This window comes from Populus nigra, chromosome 7, assembly GCF_951802175.1.
Source record: "Populus nigra chromosome 7, ddPopNigr1.1, whole genome shotgun sequence".
Lineage (NCBI taxonomy): Eukaryota > Viridiplantae > Streptophyta > Magnoliopsida > Malpighiales > Salicaceae > Populus > Populus nigra.
In genome coordinates this window covers 20,221,305-20,246,548 of record NC_084858.1, presented here as the reverse complement: position 1 = coordinate 20,246,548, position 25,244 = coordinate 20,221,305, and the positions used below count along the sequence as shown (strand labels likewise).

The window sequence follows — 25,244 nt, the reverse complement described above, 5'->3', positions numbered from 1 at the left end:
ATTTGGGGGGGGGGGGAATCAATTAAAAATAAGAAAAATATTGAGTCAATTGGATTAACCTAACAAACTCGAACCCCAAGTTATGAGATGAGGATAACCTAATAAAAAGCAAATCCATTGTTGAAGGACTAGTGACATGGATCATGAAATCAAGATAACATCTTAGAAATAAAAAATGACTCGATTTAACCGCGGTTAAAATATCAAAACTTGTGACCTTAATTGTGATATCAAAATATCCCCATAGAAAGTAAATCAAATCAGATTATAAAAGCTTAATTCTCAACCAATCTAACGTTGAATGATGAAATTGAAAAAAAAATCAATTAAAAAAAGACACAAAAAACAATTCAAGCCAACTCGGGTTAACTCATTAAGCATTATTTTCGAGTCATGAGACTGGAATAACATAACTAAAAGTAAATAAAATAAATTATGAAATCTAATTCTCAACCAACCTAATATTAAAGAATGAATTAGAAAAAAAAATTTAATTAAGAAAAAAAACCTTAGTTAACTGAGTTAACCCTCTAAACCTATGATTCGTGTTATGAAAGTGTGATAACTCAATAAAAAAAATAAATCTAATATTAAATGATAAAATTTTTAAAAAAAATGATCAAAAACAAAACGGGAAAAAAAGAAGAAAATAAAAGCACTATTCAAATGAATAACACTTTGTGAATAGGGTTACAATAAAGCCCCTCCTATTTTAGTTCATAGTTAACTAGTTATGTACCGGTGTTTTGCCATTAGCGGTTTTTTTTCAATAAAAAAATAAATATATAGGCTTTTTTGATGTATTTTTAGATATAAAAAACTTTTTATTCACAAATTGAAATATTTATATATACACACATCTAATTAATAAAATTGATATTTAACAAAGAGATAATTAGGATTAAAATATTTGATCTTGCAATGTCAAAAACCATGTACTTAGTTGCGTTTAACAACTATGCTTCTTATAATATTATTTTCATTGGTGAAACAATCATTTGCGGTAATAAAAGACAAAAAAAATCATAATTCAATGTTGAATGGTGAAATTGAAAAAAAATATTAATTAAAAAAAACTTGGATCAACCTGTATAGCAGCGCTAACCCCGCAACCATAAGTACATGATTGGGATAACCACAGAGAAAGAAAAGTGAGAAAAGAAATTGCCAAGACCAATTCTAAAAAAAATTAAATGTTAAGGATGAAATTAAAAAAAAAAAGATATTTGATCTCGCTACACGAGTGTTGTACTAAGTTGTGTTTAACAACTATGTTTCTTATAATGTTATTTTATATATATAATCAAATGATTATATGGGCAAATAAAAGGTAAAAAAAAATCACAGATGAAAGCGAACTGAAGTGAATTGAATCAAATCATGAAGTTTAACTATGAAACAACCTAATATTGAATATAAAAATTGAAAAAAAAACTAGGTCAACCATGTTAACTCGTGACTATAGACACATAATTGAGATACCTCCATAAAAAGAAAAGTAAAAAAAAAGCATAAAGATCAATTCATAAAAAATTAAATGTTGAAGGATGAAAAAAGAAAAAAGAAAAACTAAAAAGGACCAATGTCAATCCATGTTTATCTTTGAAACACCTAGTCATGATCATGAGACCAGGACTGAATGCGTAGAAGGAAAATAAAAAGAAATAACAAAAATAAATTCTCAATAAAAAAAAGTCGAGGCATGAAACTGTTTTAAAAATCATTCTAAAAAAACCAAGGAAAAAAAAGTTCTGAGTCAACCACGGTTAACTCGCTAACCTTGTGATCATGAGAACAAAATTGGAATAACTCCATAGAAAAAAAGTGAGAAAAAAAACAAACACCACCTCTTATATATATATTGGATGATGAAATTGAAAAAATAATTAAAAATGACGTAAAAAAAAAGTTAACAGTTTTAACTTCCAAGACTCGTGATCGTGGTCATAAGACTCGGTTTGACTATGTAGAAGACAAATCCAAAAAAACAACAAAGTAAAATTCTCAATAAAAAAAATGTTAAAGGCATGAAACTAAAAAATTAAAAAAAAAAGCAACAACAAAAAAATAAGTGAACTCGGGTTAACTCACCAACCACGTGATCATGAGCATTGGATTTGAATAATCCTATAGAAAGGATAGCAAAAAAAAAACACGATAAATATAAAATATTAAAGAATAAAATTGAAAAAAAAATATTAATTTTATAAAATGATCTAAAAAAAGACCAAAGTCAGTTCATGTTAACTTACGAAACTTGTGGCTCGATAAAAAAATCAAGGGATGAAATCTAAAAAAAAAATACAATTAAAAAGATTCAAAACAAAATAATCATTAGTAAAAAAAATGGAAGGACAAATTTGACATGAGAAAAAATTGAAATCAAATTATGAAGAATGAAATTGGAAAAGAAAATAATTAGTGGAAGGATTTAAAAATATCAAAACAATGAGGATTAAATTTGATATAAAAATCAAATAAAACCTAATGATTAGGGATGAAATCAAAGAAAAAAATCAATCAAAAGAAAATAAAAAAAATAATAATCAAAATATTAAGAACTACATTGGATATGAAATGTAAATGGTAGGATACTTTCATGCTTTGACCAACAACTTTTTTTTTTTATGAATATTTTGTATTTATGAAAGACTAAATTGTTACTAAGTCAACTTAATTATAAAAAAAAAACAAAAAGAGAAAAAAGCCCTTTTAAAAAGCTTTATTTTTGTCTCTTTTTGAGGCAAATAAATAATTTAAATATGCTTAGAAAGTTAAAATGTCTTTGGATGCAAGTTAATGTTGTTATTTTTATTTTTTTTGTTTATGAAACTAATTAAATCATTTAATTATTCATAATAGATGGGTAATATATTCAGGTGAAAAGATTGATTTACCTCTCATTTACTAGGTTAGTGTATATTTTTTAAGAGATTAAAGTGGAAAAAGAATTGTTCATTGCTACACTACATGGCTGAGTTTTTATTTAATTTAATTTAGTGGACCAACATATTTTGGACATTGTGCCATATGCATGGCATATGATAGCGAAAGCTAAGGTAGAGCTTAGAGGTTACTGGACCACGAAGGTACGAAATGAATGTAATCTCGAGATGTGTTAGCGTTACAGAAGTGCTTAACCCTATCATTTGAGATAAATTAGGCCGGTGTTTTTCTTTCAAAAAAAAGACGATTGTATGCGATTTAAAGCTTTAAGTCGGTAAGCCCTAAAAAATTCACTGCTAGCCCACCCTGGTTATTAAACCCAAGTCAGTCTAGTAAATCGATTGGAGAATCCAAAGCCTAACCTTATTCGAACCCCACCCTAAATCATGGGTTATTAAACCCAAAAATTAATTGGATAATCCAAAACCTAACCTTACTTGGATTTATTATTTATTTTGAACTGTATTTTATATTGAAAAAACCAAATTTGACATGGTAAATTGACCTCCAACTAAGTTATAACTCTGATGAAATTAAAACCAATAAGATTTTTTTTATAAAAAAATCAAAATAATAACATTTTAAATAAAATAATTAATTAAGTAAACCGAAGATTTGGTGGACAGTTTGTCCTATGATCGGAGATGAATGAGGCCGGTGTTTTGTCTTTAAAAAAAAAAAAAGACAACTGCATGCAATTGAGGGCTCTAAGGCGGTAAAAAAAAACCACTCCTGTCTATCAAGGCATGGCCCTCCCCATCCTTCAGAGACAATTGTCAGCGTGTGAAACTGTTGTAGCTGCCAATACAGAAGGAACTACAAAAACGAAATTCAACATTGGACAGAGAGAAGTAGCAGCCATCGCTAGAACGAGTTTTCACTTTCCAACCGGAAACAATAACTTCGTATTTTGCATGTGGTGACAATTAATATGAATTGACAATACTGTAGCCAAAAAAATAAAGTCTTTTTTGGATTTTGATGGAGATTATGATAGTGATAGATATTGTGATTTAAAATATTTTTTATTTAAAAATATATTAAAATAATTTTTTTATTTTTAAAAAATTATTTTTATATCAATACATCAAAATGATATGAAAACATTTAAAAAAAATTAATTTTAAACAATAAAAAACAAAATTTAAAAGAATACGATTTACACCGCATTCCTAAACAAGACCTTCATCCCTCAGCATATTGACCAAGAACAAAACATGTAGATGATGGGTTCAGTTCTGGCAAGTGTCTGAAGAATATCTTGTCAAATTTTAAAAATCAGCAATCCATAGTACCATGAACATTTGAAAGCTTGTGCAAGATTCAAACCAGTCACATGCATCCACAGATTATTCATCTTGGAACACTCTAGTATTAGCATGATGAATACAGTGACTCACACAACATTAATTAATGAATAGTAAAATGGGTTCCTTCCTCTTTTCCTAACCCTACAAATTAACACTCAATCATCACTTCACGAGACGTCATGCATTGCGTTGCTAGTTTAGAGAGAAGAAAAGACCAAAATCGACCACGACATGCTACCCACTGGACCACCGCGTACATGAAAACCACTAGTTCCTTAGACGTGCATTAATTTAGGTCTCCCTTTCACATGTACGTCAAGATGTCATGCTGCGTTACCAATCCTATAGGTCATTCACATATAAAAAATGACAAGGATTCATCCGCCTGGAAAAAATAGGAAATACAGCAGTGACTTCTGGTTCTCCATTTCATAATTTCTTGGAGTTTACTTCTAATGGCTGATAAACTCAGCCTAAGAAACTTTGAAGAAAATGCACTTTGAATGGTCTAGCATGATAATTCACATGTGCACTTTTGTGAACTGAGATTAAGATCATCTAAAGAATTGCAGGTTTGCAGAATGAACTGAAGTTCTAACCAGAATGATGGTATTCACCGTTAAAAAATCATGAAGTAGAAGAAATCATCTCCAGGATCCGGTTGTGTATAGTGCCATTACTCACAAGAACGCCCATTGAAGGGAATAAGATTCTTCTTTCAACTTGATCTGCAGCAAGATCAATATCACTGCCTTTCCAGTCAGTCACCTAATCAAACATAAGCATGTTGTTAGAATCAAGAAAAGTTATTATATAATAAATCACCAAAATTTTGTTCCAGCTCATTTATGCGAGATTTTGATTAATTTTTTTTTTATGAAATCAAACTAAAAATAAAAAAGATAAGACCAAGCTTGAACATGATCAGCAAATGGAGTCTTTTAGCTTATTGAGTCTACAAAGTGAACAGCCAGGCGTGGAAAAACTGAAGGTGAAAAGAAAGCAGATCCTCAATAAACAAGGATCAACATAGCAGTCTTTGATTGATCTGTGAAGAAAAAAGGACGGAAGAGGAAAATTTTCGGTTTGACAGATTTAGGAAACTTTAGGAATTAGTGTATCCAGCAGCTTGTTTATCTTTCAAAATAACAACCTAAATTAACTCATCAACAGACCAACAATACCAATAATTCAATCCAAAGATAAAGTCGCATGCACACAGACAAAAATCATGCAACTTCACAAGAGTTCAGTGAAGATGCTTTTACCTTCCCCCCTGCTTCATGGACACATATTATGCCAACAGCATGATCCCAAGCCTATAGCATAAATTTGTTGAAGAATTAGGTAATGCTACAGCAATTTTGGTATTCATTTCTCTTCAGATTAAGCAGCATTATACCTTGATAATTGTCTGAGCTCTTGCTCGAAGAATGAAGACTGATGCTCTACCTGAAGCCACCATCAAGTACTTGCACAAACTGCATAGAACATAACTTTTATCATGAAAATGACATGGAAAACGATCCGAAATTGATGTGATGGGCCTGAAAAATAACTTGAAAAATAAAAGGAAGGAGTTGGAAAGCAGAAATGTAGAGCTGAAGCACAAACAAAGGGTAAAGTATTGAAGCACAGATGCCTAAGTTAAAAATTAAATGCACAAAAGTAGGGGGCTGAAACACAAAGGTTGGGAGATGAAGAACTAAAGCATGAACTTAAACATCACATTGCTTTTTTTTAAAAAAAAAATCTCACCTACTATTCTAAAGGTGTTTTGACAGATGCTTCACAGTTAGTATTTCAAGAGCCAAAGTTGAGGACTGAATTGTATTAAATAAACAGAGAAAAGCTTCATTCATCACTAGAGATTATGTGATGAAAAAGTTTTTAAACAACTTTTCATGAAATGGAAAATATCTATAAAAGCGCAGAAAACTCATTGCCAAGAATTTTTAGCTTTGGAAAATATAGAATTGAAGAATGCTACGTATTATTCTATATGCTGGTTAAAGAGTAAAATTGAAGGATGCTGCCTATTATTCTAGATACTTTCACAACTAGATTTAAACCAAATACTTGATTTTGGAGATCTACTTTAGTAATTTGCATGGTTAACAATAAGAAACTTTGAGACTAGTGAGAGAAAGAGATAAAGGAGTTGAGGGATTGACCAGAACAAAAACAAGATTAAAATCTGAAACAAACTTGCCATGGAAAGAGGGATATGTAAATGGATGGAACGGAGCATAAGTGCAATATGATAGAGGTGCAAGAGTTTGTACAGAACACAACACATAAAAAGATGTGACCACTGATAAAATATAAGACATGCTCCAAACAGATAATAAAAAATAGAAGAACTCTTAAAATCAGTGAACTCTATATCACAACAACATGGCAATTAAACTAGGCATATATAAGTAGCATGATTGAGTTAACCAGCAGGTGAATAAGACCAAACCTTCCACAACATGTCGGCAAAAGGAGAATCTCTTTATCGCTCACACCGTCAGCATCACTTGTTGCGCTGAAAAATGCTGATAGTGGCACTGACTCCCATGTCTGACTATCTGAAATGCAAAAACGTGCTTTGGGTACTAAATGGCATCCATCAACAAAGCACCTAGTCCAACCATTAGGCACTTTGGCAGAAACACCCATCAGATCTGATAGCTGCCTTGCCCATGTTCCGCAGCCAATATGGGCCACCATTAAAATCCCTGATCTAGTGGGCACACTTTCAGATCCTTGAACATCAATGGTGGAATTGTAGGAACTAGCCTCCTTCCAGTTAGGGCAGCCCATGACACCTAATACAATGTCTCCTTCAACTACAAGAGCCAAACCTACCTGAAAAAATTGCAGTTTTCATTAGCCAAAGGAGACAGCTAAGGGGATAGCTCAAACAACAAAAGTGAATGTAGGGGAAAGAAATTTTATTTCAAGGAATATACCAAAGAAGCCGGAGAAGACACGTACATGCAACTTAAATTGTTTCCTTGGAAACCAGGGACTTGGCTTCAATTTTTTTGTTTCTGTTAAAGGCTCAATCCAGAAACTACAAATTACAATAGAATATACACATAGCACTTGGCGTTGTTCAATATAACAGGCCATATAAAGGGTAGTCACTTAGTGTAACTGGTTTTCCTTGAACAGAAAGCTTTATCTAGGAACTTTGAGGGTGGGCAATCATGTGAGGCTCATTTCATACAAGGATGGCAGCATCTAGATATTAAAATTATGAATTTGGATGACAGAAAAAGCCTACATACAGAACAATCATTGGAAGCTGTAAAACAATGTATCTTCCTACCCAATAAGATAATTCGTCCACAAGAGTAACAGCTCCAGCAACAGTAAAAGATTATGTGTGCATGCAGGAAACCTTCCAACAGGTTATGTGTGTCGCTTTAAGATGGAACTATAAATGTGTATTCCAATCAGCATGCCTTAATTCAAAATAAAGCATCATTCAGGTGTTTTAAATTACGTTTACTATAATTAGTCTCGACAATATATGATAGACCCCTCCATTGTCAACTGTATGCAGCCTACAACTGTAAGTTCCAACTAAATTATATCTTCCTTAGGAGATCAAATGCTTGGATGAACAGATATTCATCAGGAACCAGCTCTATCAGTATCTGAAGCCTTTACATTAACACCAGTCATTACTTTAAACATAGTGATAATAGGACCAAGATATTCCAGACTGTCAAATGTAGCAGCTAGAAACAAGCCTGTCTAATTTGTTAACAAGAAGGCACTTTTTGTAGTAGACATAAAATTATTATCATTGTCACACCTTCTGAATTTAACAATTGTTATCATACTGTGCTAAGCAATCCTTTCTAATTTCATAAAAGTTCAAAAAAAAAGACAGCAAACATAATGCTTACCACATACAAGGCCTCACTTCCTTTCAAAAACCCTTTGGTTCCATCAATTGGATCCAGTACCTGCATTGAGTTTAGATTAAGTGATAATCAAAGTGGTAAAGACCAGCTGCAAGCCTTGATGCAAACACAAGAGAAAACATATGATACTAAACACCAAGTAATAAGATGCTAGCAGCAGACCACTCCCACAACTATATTGTCGAAAAAGAGATATGCTCAACTTACTACATCTACTCTGTCCAAAAAATTACTAAAGACGTGCAAATAATTTGAATGATTAGATCCCACTATACAAATAATAAATAGCTTGACTGAAAATTTTCACTTTAGTAACTGGGCGCTTGCTTAGACTTACCCAGTATGTGGCTGGCCTGGTTCCATAGACAATAGCATTCTTTCCTCTATCAATTGCTTCCAAAACATCAACATTTGTCAAAGGCTTATCATTGGAGCTTGCTTTATCAGTAACCACACTCACAACAGAATCCACCAGATTATTAGAACGGACAAAATCAGAATCCTCTTCAGCCACCAATGGAATAGAAGGGAACACTTTACTCAATTCTTTCAACAAAAACACAAACCAAAAGTTCCAGTTAGCAAAAACAAAAATTATAAAGCATATCCATTGAGAATAACTACAATATGGCAATGGTTCTTTTCAGAAAGAAATTTTCTATCTAGGACTAGCCTCAAATTACTAGAAAACAATGTCAATCACCGAACCCCATGGAGAAACATAGCAAAATTACAAAGAGGTGCTACTTACACATGAAAATCCAACACGAAATGAAACACACACATGAATCACAGCCATTAAGTGATGCTACTGTCATGAGGCAACCCCCTAATTCAATGCCACCGATTTTTTATGTGATGCATTCATTCTTTTATTTTCAAGCAAAAAAGTCATTACCCTACTCAACATAAACCTGATGTTTTTACTGATGTTCAGTCAACTCAAACCAATTCTAGCTCTGCGTGACGTGACTGAATATCCAATCAGTCAAACCAGCATTGCACAATGCAAGAGCAAATGTTGGCAATACATTGAACCTACAGACATTTGATCAGTAATTATGAATAACTATTCCAGCACGACCTAATGTCAGCCCAATTTTGATGGAACGAGAGGAGACAGCAAATTTGCCGAATGTAATGAAAATAATACGAGAAATTATTTCTTAAACTTACAAAAATAAATTCTGCCAAAAAGGCATCATACTATTCCAACACTAAAGAAATCTAATCGAAAAATGATCCATAAGTAAGCGAATTTTAGTTAGTTTCTAACATAATTAACTAGCACGGTGCCTGCAATTTCATCATATAACATCAAATTGGATACAATTTAATCGAAATGAAATTTAAAATATAGTAAAATTACCCAAACTGACTAAAGCCTGCACTCCAAAATCAGCAACTGTAACAGGAGTGTTATCATTCTTCTCAACAATACGTCCTTCACTAGAATACAAAGACTTTTTCACCTGCATTATAAAATAATAAACATCAAATTTTCTTCTCCTCACTCTCACATTTTCTCGGAAACCAAACAGAATTTTTTTTAAAAAAAAAAGCAATTACGTCAACGCAGATACGACACGCTCTCTCTACAACATCCACTGCAGCTTCGAGTTCTCTATGGTACTTGGCGTTTTGATTTGTGAATGGAAGAAGACTCGACCTGAAGAAAAATAATTATTAACAATTAATTACGAATTTTTAAATTGGAAAGGGAATTTTGATTGGATGGAGTGGGAGGAGAGACCTCACAGGGAGGAATCGTGTGCGGAGAGGTGTGGGGGAAGAAGGATGGAGGTGAAGGAATCGGACGGTGGAAAACTGGGAGGATGATTGAAGGAGATTCATTGATGATAGATAGAGCTCAGCTACTGGAGCTCCAGTGGTTCATGTGGGTGGAAGCCGAAACTCCCGAGTTTGTGGAGATAATTCAGTTGCACTATCAAGCATAATTGTCAGAATCGAAACCGGGACTGACTCGGAAAAAAAAAATTTGGGTTCTTGGATCACTTATTGGATAAACCAATTTTATTACAATAACGTTTTTTGTTTTAGGTTTTATTTTTTATTTTTTTTCTTGATATTGGCCCGGTAAACGAGCTTGGCAAAATCAATCATCAAAAAAAGTTAAAAACTCATTGGGTTTAACGGGGTTTCAATTAGAAATGTCTTAGGTATGTTTGTTTTTATGCTTAAAAACAAAATTTGAAATTAATTTTTATAAATTAATTTTTTAATGATTTTTAAATTATTTTAATATGCTAATTTTTAAATTAAATTTTAAAAATAAAAATATTATTTTAATATATTTTCAAGTAAAAACATTTTAAAAAAACAATCGTTGCTATAATCTCAAGCATTGTTTGAGAGTATGGTATCAGTTGTCTTTCAAAGTGTTTTTTGCTCGGAAATACATCAAAATAATATTTTTTTAATTTTTTTAAAATTATTTTCGATATCAACACATTAAATTAATCGTCATGAAAACTCAATTGGGTTTAACTTGGTTTCAACTAGAAATGTGACTTAGAGTGTGTTTGTTTTTACGTTTAGAAAATATTTTTCGAATTTTTTTCTACAAATTAATTTTTTTAATGATATTAGATTGTTTTGGTATATCAATTTCAAAATTAAATTTTAAACATAAAAAATATTTTAATATTTTAATATATTTTCAAGCAAAAAACATTTTAAAAAGCAATCGCTACTATAATCTCAAGCATTGTCTGGGAGTGTGGTATCGGTTGATTTTTAAAGTGTTTTTCGCTCGAAAATGTATCAAAATAATATATATTTTTTAATTTTTTTTGATATCAACACATTAAAATAATTCAAACATATAAAAAATAGCTTTAAATTTTAAAAAAAAATTATAAAACACAGATTACACTCCAACCCCGACAGCTTCCAAGATACAAACATTTACATCTGGGGTTTGGAAGACAAAACATGTTCCATCTACCCGTCTTATCCCATTGGAACAAGGAACCGTTTGTTCACGGTTAACTTGTGTTTCCCTCGGGTAACAGGACTCCCTCCAATCTTTCAAGTTTAATTATAAAACTTAATGTGTATTTTTAATTATTCTTTTCTTTATTGGTTCTTTCCTTATTTTTTTCTCATAATGTAATAAATAGTGTTTCTCTTAAACAATGCTGTAAAAAAAAAATAAGAACTGAAATGATTTTTTATAAAGCTGAAAAAACTTTATCAAGAAATTTCAACTTTTCATATGGGCAAAGGTGTTAGGTGATGTATTTGAAAAGTGTTTTTGAAAAAATTTAAATTTTATTTTGTTTTTATTTTAAATTAATATATTTTTAATATTTTTAAATTATTCTAATTTGCTGTTCTTAAAAATAATTTTTTTAAAAAAAAAATTATTGATATATTTTTTGAATGAAAAATACTTTAAAAAATAATCATAACTATATTTTTAAATATTTTAAGAGATTTGAAGTTGGTATTTGAGCTCAACGTTTATGGATCCTTCAATATTTAATATTTAAGTGAGTAGAGAAACAATATGTAAGAAAATTAATAGAAAATGCTGGTTAAACAAAATAGTTATTCTTAATTTACCCGTTGACCAAGATATTTACAGGTCTTTTTCACATTGCTTGCCTTCGTTTGTACTTGTAGAGAGAATTTTCAAGGAGACGCGTGCATGCTGCATAAAGGTTCGTACTCGCCAAGAGGATCTATCAATAAAGCATCAGTCTGTGTGCAATGGGGCGACCGATGTGTGCGCCAATAGGAGCATGTGCTACTTGGTATCAATGAACGATTATTCAGAAACGTTCAATTGTATTTTTTTTCCAATAGTAATTGTTTTTTTAAAATAATATTTAATACATTAAAATAATATTTTTTTATTTTAAAAAAATTATTTTTAATATCACCTATTAAAATGATTGAAAAACACTAAAAATTATTATTTTAAAATAAAAATAAAAAAATCTTAATTTTCAAAAAATACTTTTAAAATAAAAAACAGAAAGTTTAAAAATACTAGAAATTTCCATGTACAGTGATGAAAGTTTCTACACATTATCATTGGCTTGGTGACAAAAACAGAAAAGATGAGCATGCAAACAAATAAGATCCACTTCCACTACAAAACGAATGAGGTTATTTTTCTAATAAACTCTAATTTTCTTTTCACATCATCTCCTGAAAGAAAATATCTTAATCGAATTAGATGAGAATTTTTTTTTTAACAAAAATTAAAAGATATATTTTTTTTGTATTTTTAGATTTGAATATTATAATTATTAATATAATAGTAATTAAAAATTTATATAATCATTAATTTTATGATTCATAAAATTAATTAAGATACATGCTAATAAAATACATTTTAATAAAAATAAATATCTTAATCGGAATCTGAATATCATAATCATAAATAAGATTTAATCAGCGAAAATAAAATATCCAAGCAACATAAGCTTTCGACATCCCGCGTGGACATTGCCGTGTCCTTATCTGCTTATCCAAATGTCCCTCTCGTAATACCGACACGTGTCTCCAGCCCACAGGTTCAGACCCCACGCCCGCAGTTTCCTTAGCAATCTCCGCTGAAATGTACCCGTCACAGCCGGTTGTTTTCCAGATTCTCGGTCTTAACCGCCCTTCTCTATAAAATACGTGACAAATCAAGAGCCTTGCATCTCTTTCACAGATCTCCATATTTATTAGCCTGAGCAAGCCTTAATTGTTTTTATTTATTCTGGGTATTCAAGAATTTGAGGTCTTGTTTCGTTATATACATGAGCTTGAGGTACGCGAGCAGGGTGTTGTTCCAATCAGGGGTGAGAGTGGTTCAAGGGATGAAAGACCAAGCATCAAAGTGTGATTCTAGTGCTATCAAGTCCTTGAGGGATTCTGCTTGCTCTTCTTCTTCAAAGCAGGCAAGGCGTTTCTCTGGTTCTGTTGATTCAAGCGCTTACATGAACGCCAAGAACGAGAAGTTCAAGCAGGCTGAGGAGTCTCTAAGGACAGTCATGTTCTTGAGCTGCTGGGGTCCTAATTGACCATCGTCAAGAAGCAGCCACCTCTAGATGTTTGTCGTCTTAGCTGTTAGGAAAATAGTTTAGTACTACCTGGAAGTCTAAGTGATTGATCAACTTTTGTACATGTGTAAACACAATATATGTGCACTCTTCGATGAATATTATGCTACTCTCTTCTGAATGGACAAATGGTCTGGTCACTGGTGTATATTCAATCGCGAAGTAATAATTTTGTATGGGTTACTCGGTGATTTTGATGTAGTATTTCGTCTTCCTTGCCATTAATCTCTTCTATTTTTTCTTGCTATGGTAACTTATTAAACCCCGCCTGATAATTCTATCTTATCCGATGCTTTGCAGATCCCGAGTTTAGTCGGGCTAGGTTTTATTTTCAACGGTTTAAAAAATTGATTTAGGGGGGTTTTCAAGATTTTAAATTAATTTGTTTTAGGATTATCTTAATATAAAAATAGTTGTTTAATCAATCTCAGAGGCTCGCCATCTCGAGACTCAAATCTTTGAGTTGGATTACGATGGATACTGGCTCTCATATTCTCACACTTACCTAGATGGGCAAGTTCACTTGGACTTGAACAGTTTCATGGAAGCCCAAAATCAAATTTGAATATGCACTTCTAGATTCCAAAATGGCCCAATTATGGGAGGAAGCAGGATGATTTTTTTTTCTAGGCAATAATCTAAGTTCCAATAATCCAATGTCTTTCTCCACCACATAAAAGAGAAGAGAACTGATAAGCTAGCTTGTTCTGTTTTCTTCTGCCTTTAGCTCCAAATTCTATTAGCCATCGCTCGGGAACTCTCAACTGAAAACTGAAAAACTATGAGTTCACTTAAACTTTATAGGAGTTATCATCAATCACCGTTTCTCCCAAACGTCCACAAAAAGATGGTAAAGCAAACCACTTTTGCTCCAAATAAGTTGGTTCGTAGAAGAAAGCTAGCAGTGAGAGGATGCAGTGGTCAAGAATCTGAGAAGAAGACAGGAAGCAGAAGTTTCTTGAGTCTTGAAGAAGCTGGTCTAGTTGAAATTTCCGGCTTAAGCACCCATGAAAGGTTCCTGTGCCGTTTAACGGTATTTCCTTCTCTCTAGACTTCGTTCAATATATACCACCATGCATGTGTTGAGATATTAATGAATAGTTTGCTCTTATTTTGTGTGTGCTTTCAGATATCATCATTAAACCTTTTAAGAGTTGTATCAGAGCAAGAAGGGTGTACAGTTGAGGAGCTGAACGCTGGGAGGGTATGCGACTGGTTTTTGAAGGATAAGCTGAAAAGAGAGCAGAATATAGAGTCTGCAGTGCTTCAATGGGATGATTCTGAACTCCAATTTTGAGATTTTGATCCTTCTCTCTTTATTTGATTAACAAAAGGCACGTTCAGGCCTATCTTGGGATTTAGTTACAGTATTGTTTAGGATCATACATGCTTCTTGCCTAATTATCTTCTCTGATAATGAGCATGCACCATGTTGGCCCACAAATCCTGTTTCTATTAGTGATTTCACATAAAAAATTGGAAGCAATTTAGACTAGCAATCCCAGAACCCCACATCATCCAACTAAAATCAAATCATAATTGTAATAGTGCCTTGCTTTGAACCCCCCCTCCTCTCGTAAAGTTAGGACTCAAGACACTAAAAAATTCCTAAAAAGGATAAAATTATGCGATATTATTCCTACTTTTTTGATTCATTTCATCAAAAATTCGTTCGGCACATAACCTTCCTGATCACAACGATCGACTCTCATGGGTATCCACTGATATATTCTCGAAAACCTTAGCATTCTTGACCAAATGTACTGGTGAGTTTATGAGCTCCCCAGAGTTACCAGGCACAGTGATCTTAACAGTCTTGAAATGTGACGCTGACCGAACACTGAAAATTTCTCAACGGAGGATTCCAATATTGCTTCTCATCTGGTGGGTGTTTCATCATCCATGTCTCTTGGAAAAGATAACATTAAATTTTCATGAAAGCAGTTTCTCCTCCCAAAACAATAAATTAATCAACAATTGTAGTAGATCTTTCATCATGCCCCTCAGGAGTTCATAAATGTCTTTCTGGTCAGGCGAGTTCCCCACTTTCTTTTTCTTTTTTTCGCCTCCGAAGCCTCTCCCAAAATAATTAGTCCCCATGGTCACTGGGCTGGGCCAGCGACCATGCAGACCTGGTCTGATCTATACCAAAACAAAAGCAGCCTACGTATGCTGGGCGGGCCAGCCCATATAATTTATAATATATTTAATTATAATAATATAATATTATATATTAAAAAAACAAAATGAAAAATGAATAATCCTTTAAAAAATAGTTGTGATTTTCTCACATGTTTTTCTACTAATTTTGTATAATATCATATTATATATTTACACTTTAAGATATAGATTCAATATTAAAATACTAAGTTTTCTCTAAAATATTTCTAAAACAAATTCAAAACTTAAATTAATTTCCCCATTCAAACAAAAAAACAAAACAATATTATGTCTTCGGTCAAATTCAAAAAAGTTGTACAAGCATATTTTCATTAAATAAAAAAAAGTATCATTCTCATGTTTTTGAAAAGTAAAAAATAAATATAGTAATCATTTTATGATTATTTATTAGGATTTGATTAAAATGTCAAAAAAATTTTACCAATTATTTTTTTAATTTCATATTAGGGTTTAGAAGTAGTCTTTAATACATGTGGAATGTAAAACTACATAATAGAGTACACCCTCATGTACTAAAAATACAAAGTGTAAAATAAATGCGATGCTAAAATTCAGATTTTAGAATGGTTAGGATTTAACTCGATAAAGTAGAGATTTTCTCGTGAAAAAAGATTTACTTTGAACCATAAATGGGACCAACGAAAAGAAACTTGACCTTAAAAAACAATCAAATAACAATGCAGCTTTTCTTAGGCAGGATGTTCTATGGACGATGCGTCTTTTCCTTATACAACCAATCAATTGCCTAAACTCTCACATACTATAGATTACTAGTAACCATAATATTAGATAACAACTTCTAAACCTTAACCATAATTTTATGATTACATCAAATACTTTTTTCTTCCCAACAATAATACCTCCTCAAGAGGCATAATAACTCATCGGCACCCAACATCGCCCCCGCAACAAGAGGCATATTCCACTTATTTTATCTAGCTAAAAGATGGAGAAATGACTAGCCATGATAAATTTAAGCCCACCCGAGGTCGGTTCTGGTTAGTATTAGACCTAACATCCTTTTATTGAGACTTGTTTGGTGCTGACGCGTGCCAGTCCAGCGCACCCGAGAATTTTAAAAATTTTATACCCATACATTTTTTTTATCTAATATTTATTGATAAAGATATGCCACTAAAATCATGTTTCATCAGCACTAAAATCATGTTTCATCAGATTTGCTTCCAAAACGTGAAATTTCTTCTTCCACACAAGCTCCGTAATCCACAAAGATTGGAGATTAGGTGCTGAAATTTCAAATTTTCTCTGCCTTAGTCCGGATAAGCATGCACGACCATTTTTTTTCCTTTCAAATTCCCATTAGCAAAATTCAACACACTGATTTGGAGAAGATTACAGAGTTTTGAAAATTCCAACAAAGGGCATCCCTCTATCATATCACCATCCAACCGAGTGCTCGCAATGAAAATCGAACCGATTGACAGACTTGACCACACGGAATTCCAAATTCAAGTTTTCTTAAGAGATTTTTGACTGGGATGCGCATCGACTAGTCTAAGAAAAAATAAGTAAGAGCTTCGACACGTTAAATGATTTTTTTAACAAAAAAAAAAAACAGTTTTTTAGATAACTGTTAGATGACAAAGCAATGAGCATATACAGTTGGAAGCAGGATTCAGGATGGCCGTGAATGGAAGCTAAAATCAGCAGCAGAGTTCAGGATGGCCCCGAGGGTGCAAGAATTCCTATTATTCAATGATTTTCAAAGCCCTGGATTTATTGTAATTCATAGCTTCATGATTTAGTTGATTCTCTTCCTCCCTAATAATAATAATAATAATAATAATACCAGTCACCAATTTTGCCTTGACCTGAGCCGTGATTGACTGGTCATATGAAAGGGAAAGAAACACTGATTCAATTATTCCAAGGAGACTCCAGGTCTCCACAATCCAATTATTGTTTCATCAACTTATGGGTAAAACAAACCATAACTATGGTTTCATTTCCAACTAGTTTTGATGTTCATCTAGTTAAAACAGAACTGACCAGGTTAAATTTTACCGATTTAATGGGTCAATTCCAATGGGTTTTATTTTTTTCCTGTTTAAAATAAAATAATGCTGCTTCAATTTTCTATCCAACATGACTTTGATTTAACTTGAGCCTTGTATTAATAATAATTATAATAAAAACCCATTTAAAAATAATTTTTTGTGATTATCTTAAGCTTATTAATTAATAATAAAATCAAATTGAAAATTTCAAACAAGATTCATCTGGTTAAATCCATATTAATCCAGTCAAATTCAATGATTTGTTTAGTTAACTATAAAAAATAAGTTTTTTTAATCTAAAATGATATTGTTTCAAAATCATAGCTAATAAATCTGTGGCTCGGAACTGTATCATATCGGATAAAGAGCGTGTTTGTCTACGTTGTTGCGTCTGCGTTTTGCTTAGAACGCAGATGCAACAACGTTTGGTTAAAAAAAAACACAAGTTTCTATTCATGGGTCCCACCAAGTTATGCGTTTGAAACGCATGGAAATCGAAAGCAGGTCCTACCTGCTTCTCGCGGCTGCACCATGCAGCATCCCTCCAACAGTGCGAGTGAATTTTAATTCACTCGCACTGTTCACTTAAACAGTTTTTTTTTTTTTTAAAAAAACCAGTGCAGTTAATTGATTTCACTAGCATTGTTCACGTGAATGTGATAGTAATTTTTATTTTTTTAAAAAAAAAATTAGTTTAAGTTGAATTAAATTTATTCGTACTGTCATCTCAATTTTATTCTTGATAATATTTTATCTAATTTTATTGCACGCTCTAAAATTTATCGAAACTGTAATTCTTGTCGGATGAATTTTATATGTAATAAAATTGTAAATAGTTTAATAGAACAATAAATTTTTTTTATATAAAGTATAATTTATTTCACGATGTAATAGCAATAGTTAAATCTACAATATTTAAATTAAAAACCATATATATATATATATATTTTAAATTATTTTATAACCTCAATTTGAAAAGTATTTTTTTAACAAAACACATTAAAACTATTTTTTCTTCAACCTCAATTTCAACCACAGTTTTAACCAAACACCTATTTTTTCAAACCAACCTCAACTAAAAGTACTTTTTATAAAACAACTTTTTTCAAACGACAACCATAACAGTTACCGCAATATCTAACACACTCAAAATCAGGGTAAGAACAGTGAAACCACTTGGGCACTTGAAAACAAAATCTCCCGCGTCCATCACCGATTAATAATAAAATCAAAGTTGAAAAGCATGGTGTTTAATCAACTATTCCCACCATCTAAAGTGAAAGAAAATTCCAAAGAAGCCAGAAAACACTCCGAAGATCCAACAACCTCACTTTTTCCAAAGTCAACATACAACGTCAACGCGAAGTTTACCGAAAAGCCAAGTTGTTCCCATCATCAATCAGTGAGTGGGCCAGGAAAATCGAAGTTACAGGGAAAGGAGTAAATAGAAAACACTCCATCAAGGAAGAGAGCTCCCATTCTTCGTGAATTTGCACTATTTTTCTTTTCTATCATTATTATTTTAATACACAAGCAATAGAAGTGGCGATCATGAAGAGATAGTTTTTTTAAAAATAAATAAATAAATTGTACTCCTATATTAACATTAGATTAATTTTCTTTGTTTTTGTTCTTTAATCGCAAGATTATTTAGTGTCTATTTATAAGTGTAGTTGTGGTTATTTTCTAAAGTGTTTTTTATTTATAAATATATCAAAATAATATTTTTTTATTTTAAAAAATTATTTTTGAATTCTGCGCGTCAAAATAATCTAAAAATACTAAAAAAATATTAATTTTAAAAACGTTTTTGAAATATAAAAACAAGCCAGAACTAAAAGGAAAAAATTAGACAGAATTGGTTTTATAAAAATCAAAAATTTGCTCACGAATAATAATTAGGATTCAGGATTTTTATTTTTCATAAAAGAATGTTGTACAAATCAATTATCAAGATCATGTTTATCAAAGGAATTGATGGGAGAAATAATTGATGGGATAAATGAAAGGATGAAAAAGAAATAATTATTAAATAATTTATTAAATAATTAAAATTATAAATATTCATGTTTACCAATATACATATAAGTTTAAGTAAAAACAATTTATTAAATAATTAAAATTATAAAAATACCTTTTTAAGGTATTGATTTGGACATGAACCCAAATAATAAAACCCGATTAAAGCCCCCCTCTAAATCCATTCCCCCATCCACCACCTTCCTCCACCTCTGTCTCTCTCTCTCTTCCCCCCATCCCACTTTACTCCCTTCACCACAGCTCTCCCTCCCTCCCTCCATTTTCCTTGGGAGAAACCACCAGCAAAACGACACCGTTCCACATGCTGTGATATGGCCATAGCGGACCAGAGATCACCAGCCGATAATACTCCCAGCAACAACAACAGTAAAGTGTGGGGATTCTTAAAGCTGCCGTTTTTAGGAGGAAGCAACACTAATACGACACCCTCTTCTTCTACTACTAACACTCCTACTTCAACGATGATGATGATGCAGCAGCAACAGCAGCAGCAGCACCACCACCATAATCACCAGGCCAACTCCCTAATCGAAGGATCCAATCCTCCTCTTGCTTCCAATTCTGTCTCTTCTGTAGCTAGATCGCTGTTGCCGACACGTCGTCGTCTTAAGCTCGATCCTTCTTCCAAGCTTTACTTTCCTTGTAAGTCTTAGTGTTTTCTTTTTTATGTGATCTGTTTGATTTTTTAGCTGGATTTTTTTTAATTTTAAATTTTTGGTGGAAAGTTGATTTCTGTAATTTTAGGATGATTTTTTGGATTAAGTTGTGTTTTTGTTGCTAATATTTTTGGTAATTTTGAAGAAAAATTAAAGATTTGAGATCATTAATGCTTATAATTTCTCCTTAAAGAGGAATTTGAAAATTCAAGTTCTTTTTATTTATTTGTATTGGTGGCTAGAAAATTGAAAATTTAAGTGTTAATAATTTGATAATGTTTAAGAAAAGAGAGATAAAGTGAATTGCATTAGCTAATCTGGGTAGCATCATCCTATTTACTTTTAAAAATCATCCAATCAAGTAATCAATGTCAAGAATCAATCAGCCTTTGGGATTAGTGATGATTACGATTAATTTGGTTATGGGGACTATTTTATTTTCGTAATTTCGTGCTTGGTACTGATTATGGATTTTGTTACTGATTTCTAATGGAATTAATTGATGTATTTATGTTCTGTATGCTATTTTTAGATGAACCTGGCAAGCAGGTTCGCAGTGCCATCAGGATTAAAAACACTTGCAAGTCACATGTAGCTTTTAAGGTACATTTCAATTTCTTCTTCATTGTTCTTTCTGTGGTTTCATAGAGTCCAGCCATGTAACCTATATACTCATTTTGGGTCACCCCATTTCTTGTTGTAATTGATATTTTTGTTTTTGTATCAAGTACATGACTGGATTTTTTTTTAAGTTGGTTGCCTTTTCTTTGTTTTTCTTGATTTAGTTTCAAACAACTGCACCGAAAAGCTGTTTCATGCGTCCTCCAGGGGCTATTCTTGCACCTGGGGAAAGTATCATAGCTACAGGTAATTAATTACTGTTGCATTTTCTGTTCATATTACTGTGCTTTTAGAAGGATTTAACTTAGCTATTTTATGTGTTTTTTTGACCCAATTAATACGAAATTATTTTCTTGATTTTGGACGTCAGTCTTCAAGTTTGTTGAACACCCAGAAAATAACGAGAAACCAATGGAGCAGAAGAGCAGGGTTAAATTTAAAATCATGAGCCTGAAGGTGAAAGGGGTCATGGACTATGTACCTGAGCTGGTGTGTAAAATGGTTCCTTTAACCTTTTCTTTTCATTAGTTTTAGTGTTTTAGTGTGAGCCTATGTTGGCCAACAACAGTCTGATAATAAATGATCTTGGTGCTATGCTTTTATTTTGATTTATTTGGGTCCGATACATATTCTACTTGGAATGAGCATCATGTCATATTTCGAATTCTTCAAATACAACAGACAAATATCTTGGTTAATGAGGAGGTCGATAGACACTATGAGACAGATATCCATCTTAGGCGTCCATATTACCATTAGTTTTGTTGTTTCTAAAGAATGCACAATCATTTCATTTAGTTTCATCTTTGTTAGGGGCTTTTTCTGGTATAATAGATGTTATTTTGCTATTGCCAGGCTGCTCACTGTAATGTAAAGCTAGCAAGCATAGGGGTGTTGTTTTATGATGTCAAAGTCTCTAGTGCACCGACACTTCTCACCCTTAATGCTGGATGCCAATGGTCATCTTACACTAGTTGGTTCTGGAGAATCTGTGCCTGTTTTTTTAATTTTTTTTGGCAGAATAATTATGATAGATTTTGGATTCAATTACATCTTGTGTTGGCTGGGTGCTTTTGTTTGATGGACGCTCCAGAATATCTTTACAAACTGCTTTGGTCTATTTGGGACTTTATTTCGGTGTTTTGAGTCTTCTGTTGCAACTTCATGAAGTGACTTTGTATGCTTTGTCCGTGCAGTTTGATGAGCAGAAAGATCAAGTAGCAGTAGAGCAAATATTGCGGGTTGTTTTTCTAGATCCAGAGCGTCCTAGTCCTGTAAGTATCAATAATGTCAATAATCATGGAATCAAATTTATATGTGCTTAGGATCGATCATTGTCTGTCTTCGCATATGGTACATGCATTTTCTTTTGTTTCACACGTATGCCATACAAGCTCATAGAGCTACGTGTGATGCTATTTTTACAGGCTATGGAAAAGTTGAAGCGCCAGTTGGCTGATGCTGATGCAGCTCTTGAGGCACGCAAGAAACCTCCAGAAGATGCAGGTCCGAGGATTATTGGTGAAGGACTAGTGATAGATGAATGGGTGAGTTATCAAGTGTTGCACTGCCCAACTTCTCCCTGTGAATATCTCTGTACGATGCCTAATCTTTGTGTATTCATTTTGTACAGAAAGAGCGAAGGGAAAGATACCTTGCTCGGCAGCAGGTTGAAGGAGTAGACTCGGTATAGAGGGGCAGTTGTCTTCAAGGTGCCTTTCTATGATGAATGGATACAATCTTCCATTCAGTAAATTCCTTCAACCTTTTCATGTAATGCAAAGGTTATTTTGTGTTCTGTGAATCATGTAGGAAACTTCAGCATGGTGTGTAAAAAGGAAAAAAATGTGAGATGAATTCTGTGATTTGAGGAATTGAAACTTTTTCGTTCAACAGCTTTCTGTAGATAATTGTGATTTTGTTTTCCCATTTCTGAAATAAACTGATCTTTACTCAAATGTAATGCGCATAATTTCAAGCTTAATGGGTGTTCTTATGAGGGAAAAACTTTCTTCAAGGCAGAAATCAGATCTCGATGCTTAATTTTCTCTCTGTTATTTCTCATGGCAGTCTTCCATGGTTGATCCATTGAGATACCATGGAATCTTCACTGCTGTTAGTCTGTGATGTGCATGATTAATCCTCATTGCCTGGAATTAGGTGGTCTCCCATTGATCACCATAGTTGAAACACACCCTGGCCCATGAACAGCCTGTGGTACCCACACCCTGGGCAGGACCCCGGAAGGACAGGAAAATCTTGTGGCCCGCAACTGGGTTTCTCTAAACTCTGAGCTGATTCCAAGCATTCTTCGCTTTTTGTGAATTTCCCCTTCCTTTCTCGGTGGTGATAGGGGACGCCGCACCCCTTGTATAAAAATAACCACGGTAAAAATTGACTTATTTCTCATAGTTTCTTTGTTCTTTTTCCAAAAGTGGGTGACAACAGGAAAGAAATTGCAAAACTGAAGTCTAGATCGTGAGGGTATTATAAAGGTATTGTACGTAGAGTTTCGAGTTAAAGACAGGTTTATCCACGCAACAAACTGTGTAGACAAGCCATAGTTTTTAAGCTTGTTCTGGCGATCCACCCGCAGAATGCCCGGATCATGGGTTTTAATTAGATAATTCAGGGTTGACCTTTAATTTTTTGTTATATAAAAATGATGTTTTTATAAAAATTAAATACAAAAAATAATTAATTAATAAGTTACAATCAAGTTTTTAAATAGATCATCGGGTTAATCTATGTTTTTGAACTGGTTATCTAGATTTTCATTTTTTTTTAAACCGGATGTAATTCCAAAAATCTTTGATTGATCTGTTGCTGAGTTTTAAAATTACGAGACGAACCACAATAGACAGTGTTTGGCAATGTGGTTGTGGGTGCTTTTCAAATAACTTTTCGTGCCAAAATATATGCCAATGATGTTTTTTTTTATTTTTTAAAAATTATTTTTGATATCAACACATCAAAACGATCTAAAATATACAAATTATATTAAATTTTTTAAAAAAAAATTTAAAATTTTTAAAAACACGGGTTAAACTGTGTTTTCAAACATTTTTAAAGAGTTGAGGGGGATGGTTGCTTCAATTTACTTGCGCTACTGGAATCTGTCGACTTTAGGCTGGAGGGTTGGCCCATGATTTAAGGAGAAATCCTTCCTACTCTCATAGCCTCCCAGTTCAGCTTCTTTTTCTTGTTTTTCTTTTTCTTTTTCTTTTTCTAATAAAAATGTGTTCTAATCTATAGTTATTTTTTTAAGGAGATAACTAATCTCATCCGACACTGATGTTGTTTGCATGCTTAAAGTACCTTACCTGGATTCATGGGCCCTATTACTTTCTGTTGGGCCCGTCTCACTACCTACATATAAGTTTTCGAGAAAGAGGTCCCATTCTGTACATTACATACGCAATTGGGCCAGAAACAAAGTCTTTGGATACTGAATTAGCTCGGATAGTTTTATTTTATTCCAAGAAAATATTAGAGATCCGTACGAGTTGAAAACAGAAGTCAAATATCTTATTATGTTTATTATTTTTATAAAATAAAAATTTACTTTAAATTTGTTCTTAAAACAAATTTATTTCATGTCTGCCTTTGTTTTTCCAACTAAATACGTTTTTGTCCCTTTATATTTATTTATTTTTATCTAGAAATATTAACTAAATGATAATTTTATCTGCGTACATTGCTCCAATATAAATGGTCAATCTTACATTATAATATTTGTCTCGACAGATCAAATCCCAGTTGATCTCTACGACACCATGAGTGCTGTAACTATACGACCAAAATGCTTGTCCTTGGCAGCAGCAGCTCATGGAAATGGCATGGAAGAGGTGGGTTACCCTCGTGAATGTCTCAAGAAGACATCCCAGCGAATTTGAAGATTGCTTGTAAATCTTGAGCTCAGTTCTTTTCAGATGATGAGTGGAATGGATATAACAGTTTAAATACGTAATGGGAAGTTCCAAAACTTGCTATAGAAGTCCTCTAATGGCTAATGGCTATCGAATTTTATGCAATTTCTCATCATTATTTTGAGTACTGAATAGGAATGGAAGCTAAGCACAGTAGATCGATAAGACACCAAAGCTTTGTTCCCCTTGTAATAAAATCAATAAAACAAGCACATATGGATCGCATCCAATGCCAAACACAGGTGTTCGTGGGGGACATATCCTTGGCAACTTGATCCTAGGCATAAATTTTTTGTTCTCGTGTTTCTTTTTTTAATTCAAAGTATCTGTATATCAAAACTAAATCTTGGGATAATACTAAATAGATATTCACATTAAGATTAACCATTGATGAGAAAATTTATCCCAATGATTTTTTCTTAAACTCGAATATGGAATACAATATAAAAAACAAATGTATTTATAAATATTGATCGGTAAACAAATCAATATAGTATATTTTGAATTGAAATCTAATTAATAAATGAAGTAAGGATTTT

General features: G+C 32.6%; 3 protein-coding genes across 8 annotated transcripts; 2 read left to right on the top strand and 1 right to left on the bottom strand.

Moving 5' to 3' along the window:
- Positions 1 to 4,616: 4,616 nt before the first annotated feature.
- On the bottom strand, positions 4,617 to 10,178 carry LOC133698255 (putative PAP-specific phosphatase, mitochondrial). 6 transcript variants are annotated; one of them, XM_062121122.1, is made up of 9 exons: positions 9,933 to 10,177; positions 9,749 to 9,848; positions 9,549 to 9,651; positions 8,517 to 8,725; positions 8,162 to 8,221; positions 6,721 to 7,109; positions 5,659 to 5,803; positions 5,525 to 5,575; positions 4,617 to 5,024 (listed from the first exon to the last, which is right to left on the bottom strand). In XM_062121122.1, the coding sequence occupies exons 1-9, from the start codon at positions 10,031 to 10,033 to the stop codon at positions 4,884 to 4,886; spliced, it is 1,299 nt and encodes a 432-aa protein (XP_061977106.1). In that variant the 5' UTR covers positions 10,034 to 10,177; the 3' UTR covers positions 4,617 to 4,883. The 6 variants fall into 6 exon arrangements, 4 of the variants coding, with proteins under 4 accessions (XP_061977106.1, XP_061977108.1, XP_061977107.1 ...); XM_062121124.1 differs by having other exon boundaries at positions 5,659 to 5,737; positions 9,933 to 10,176; XR_009843047.1 differs by having other exon boundaries at positions 4,849 to 5,024; positions 5,659 to 5,814.
- Positions 10,179 to 13,928: 3,750 nt separating this feature from the next.
- On the top strand, positions 13,929 to 14,704 carry LOC133699098 (uncharacterized). Its single transcript, XM_062122236.1, has 2 exons — positions 13,929 to 14,293; positions 14,390 to 14,704. Exons 1-2 carry the CDS (start codon positions 14,042 to 14,044, stop codon positions 14,555 to 14,557), a joined length of 420 nt encoding a protein of 139 aa, XP_061978220.1. The 5' UTR covers positions 13,929 to 14,041; the 3' UTR covers positions 14,558 to 14,704.
- Positions 14,705 to 19,651: 4,947 nt separating this feature from the next.
- Positions 19,652 to 22,734, top strand: LOC133698594 (vesicle-associated protein 4-2-like). Its single transcript, XM_062121570.1, has 7 exons — positions 19,652 to 20,141; positions 20,688 to 20,758; positions 20,941 to 21,022; positions 21,147 to 21,265; positions 21,973 to 22,050; positions 22,204 to 22,323; positions 22,410 to 22,734. Exons 1-7 carry the CDS (start codon positions 19,811 to 19,813, stop codon positions 22,467 to 22,469), a joined length of 861 nt encoding a protein of 286 aa, XP_061977554.1. The 5' UTR covers positions 19,652 to 19,810; the 3' UTR covers positions 22,470 to 22,734.
- The last annotated feature ends 2,510 nt before the right edge of the window (positions 22,735 to 25,244 follow it).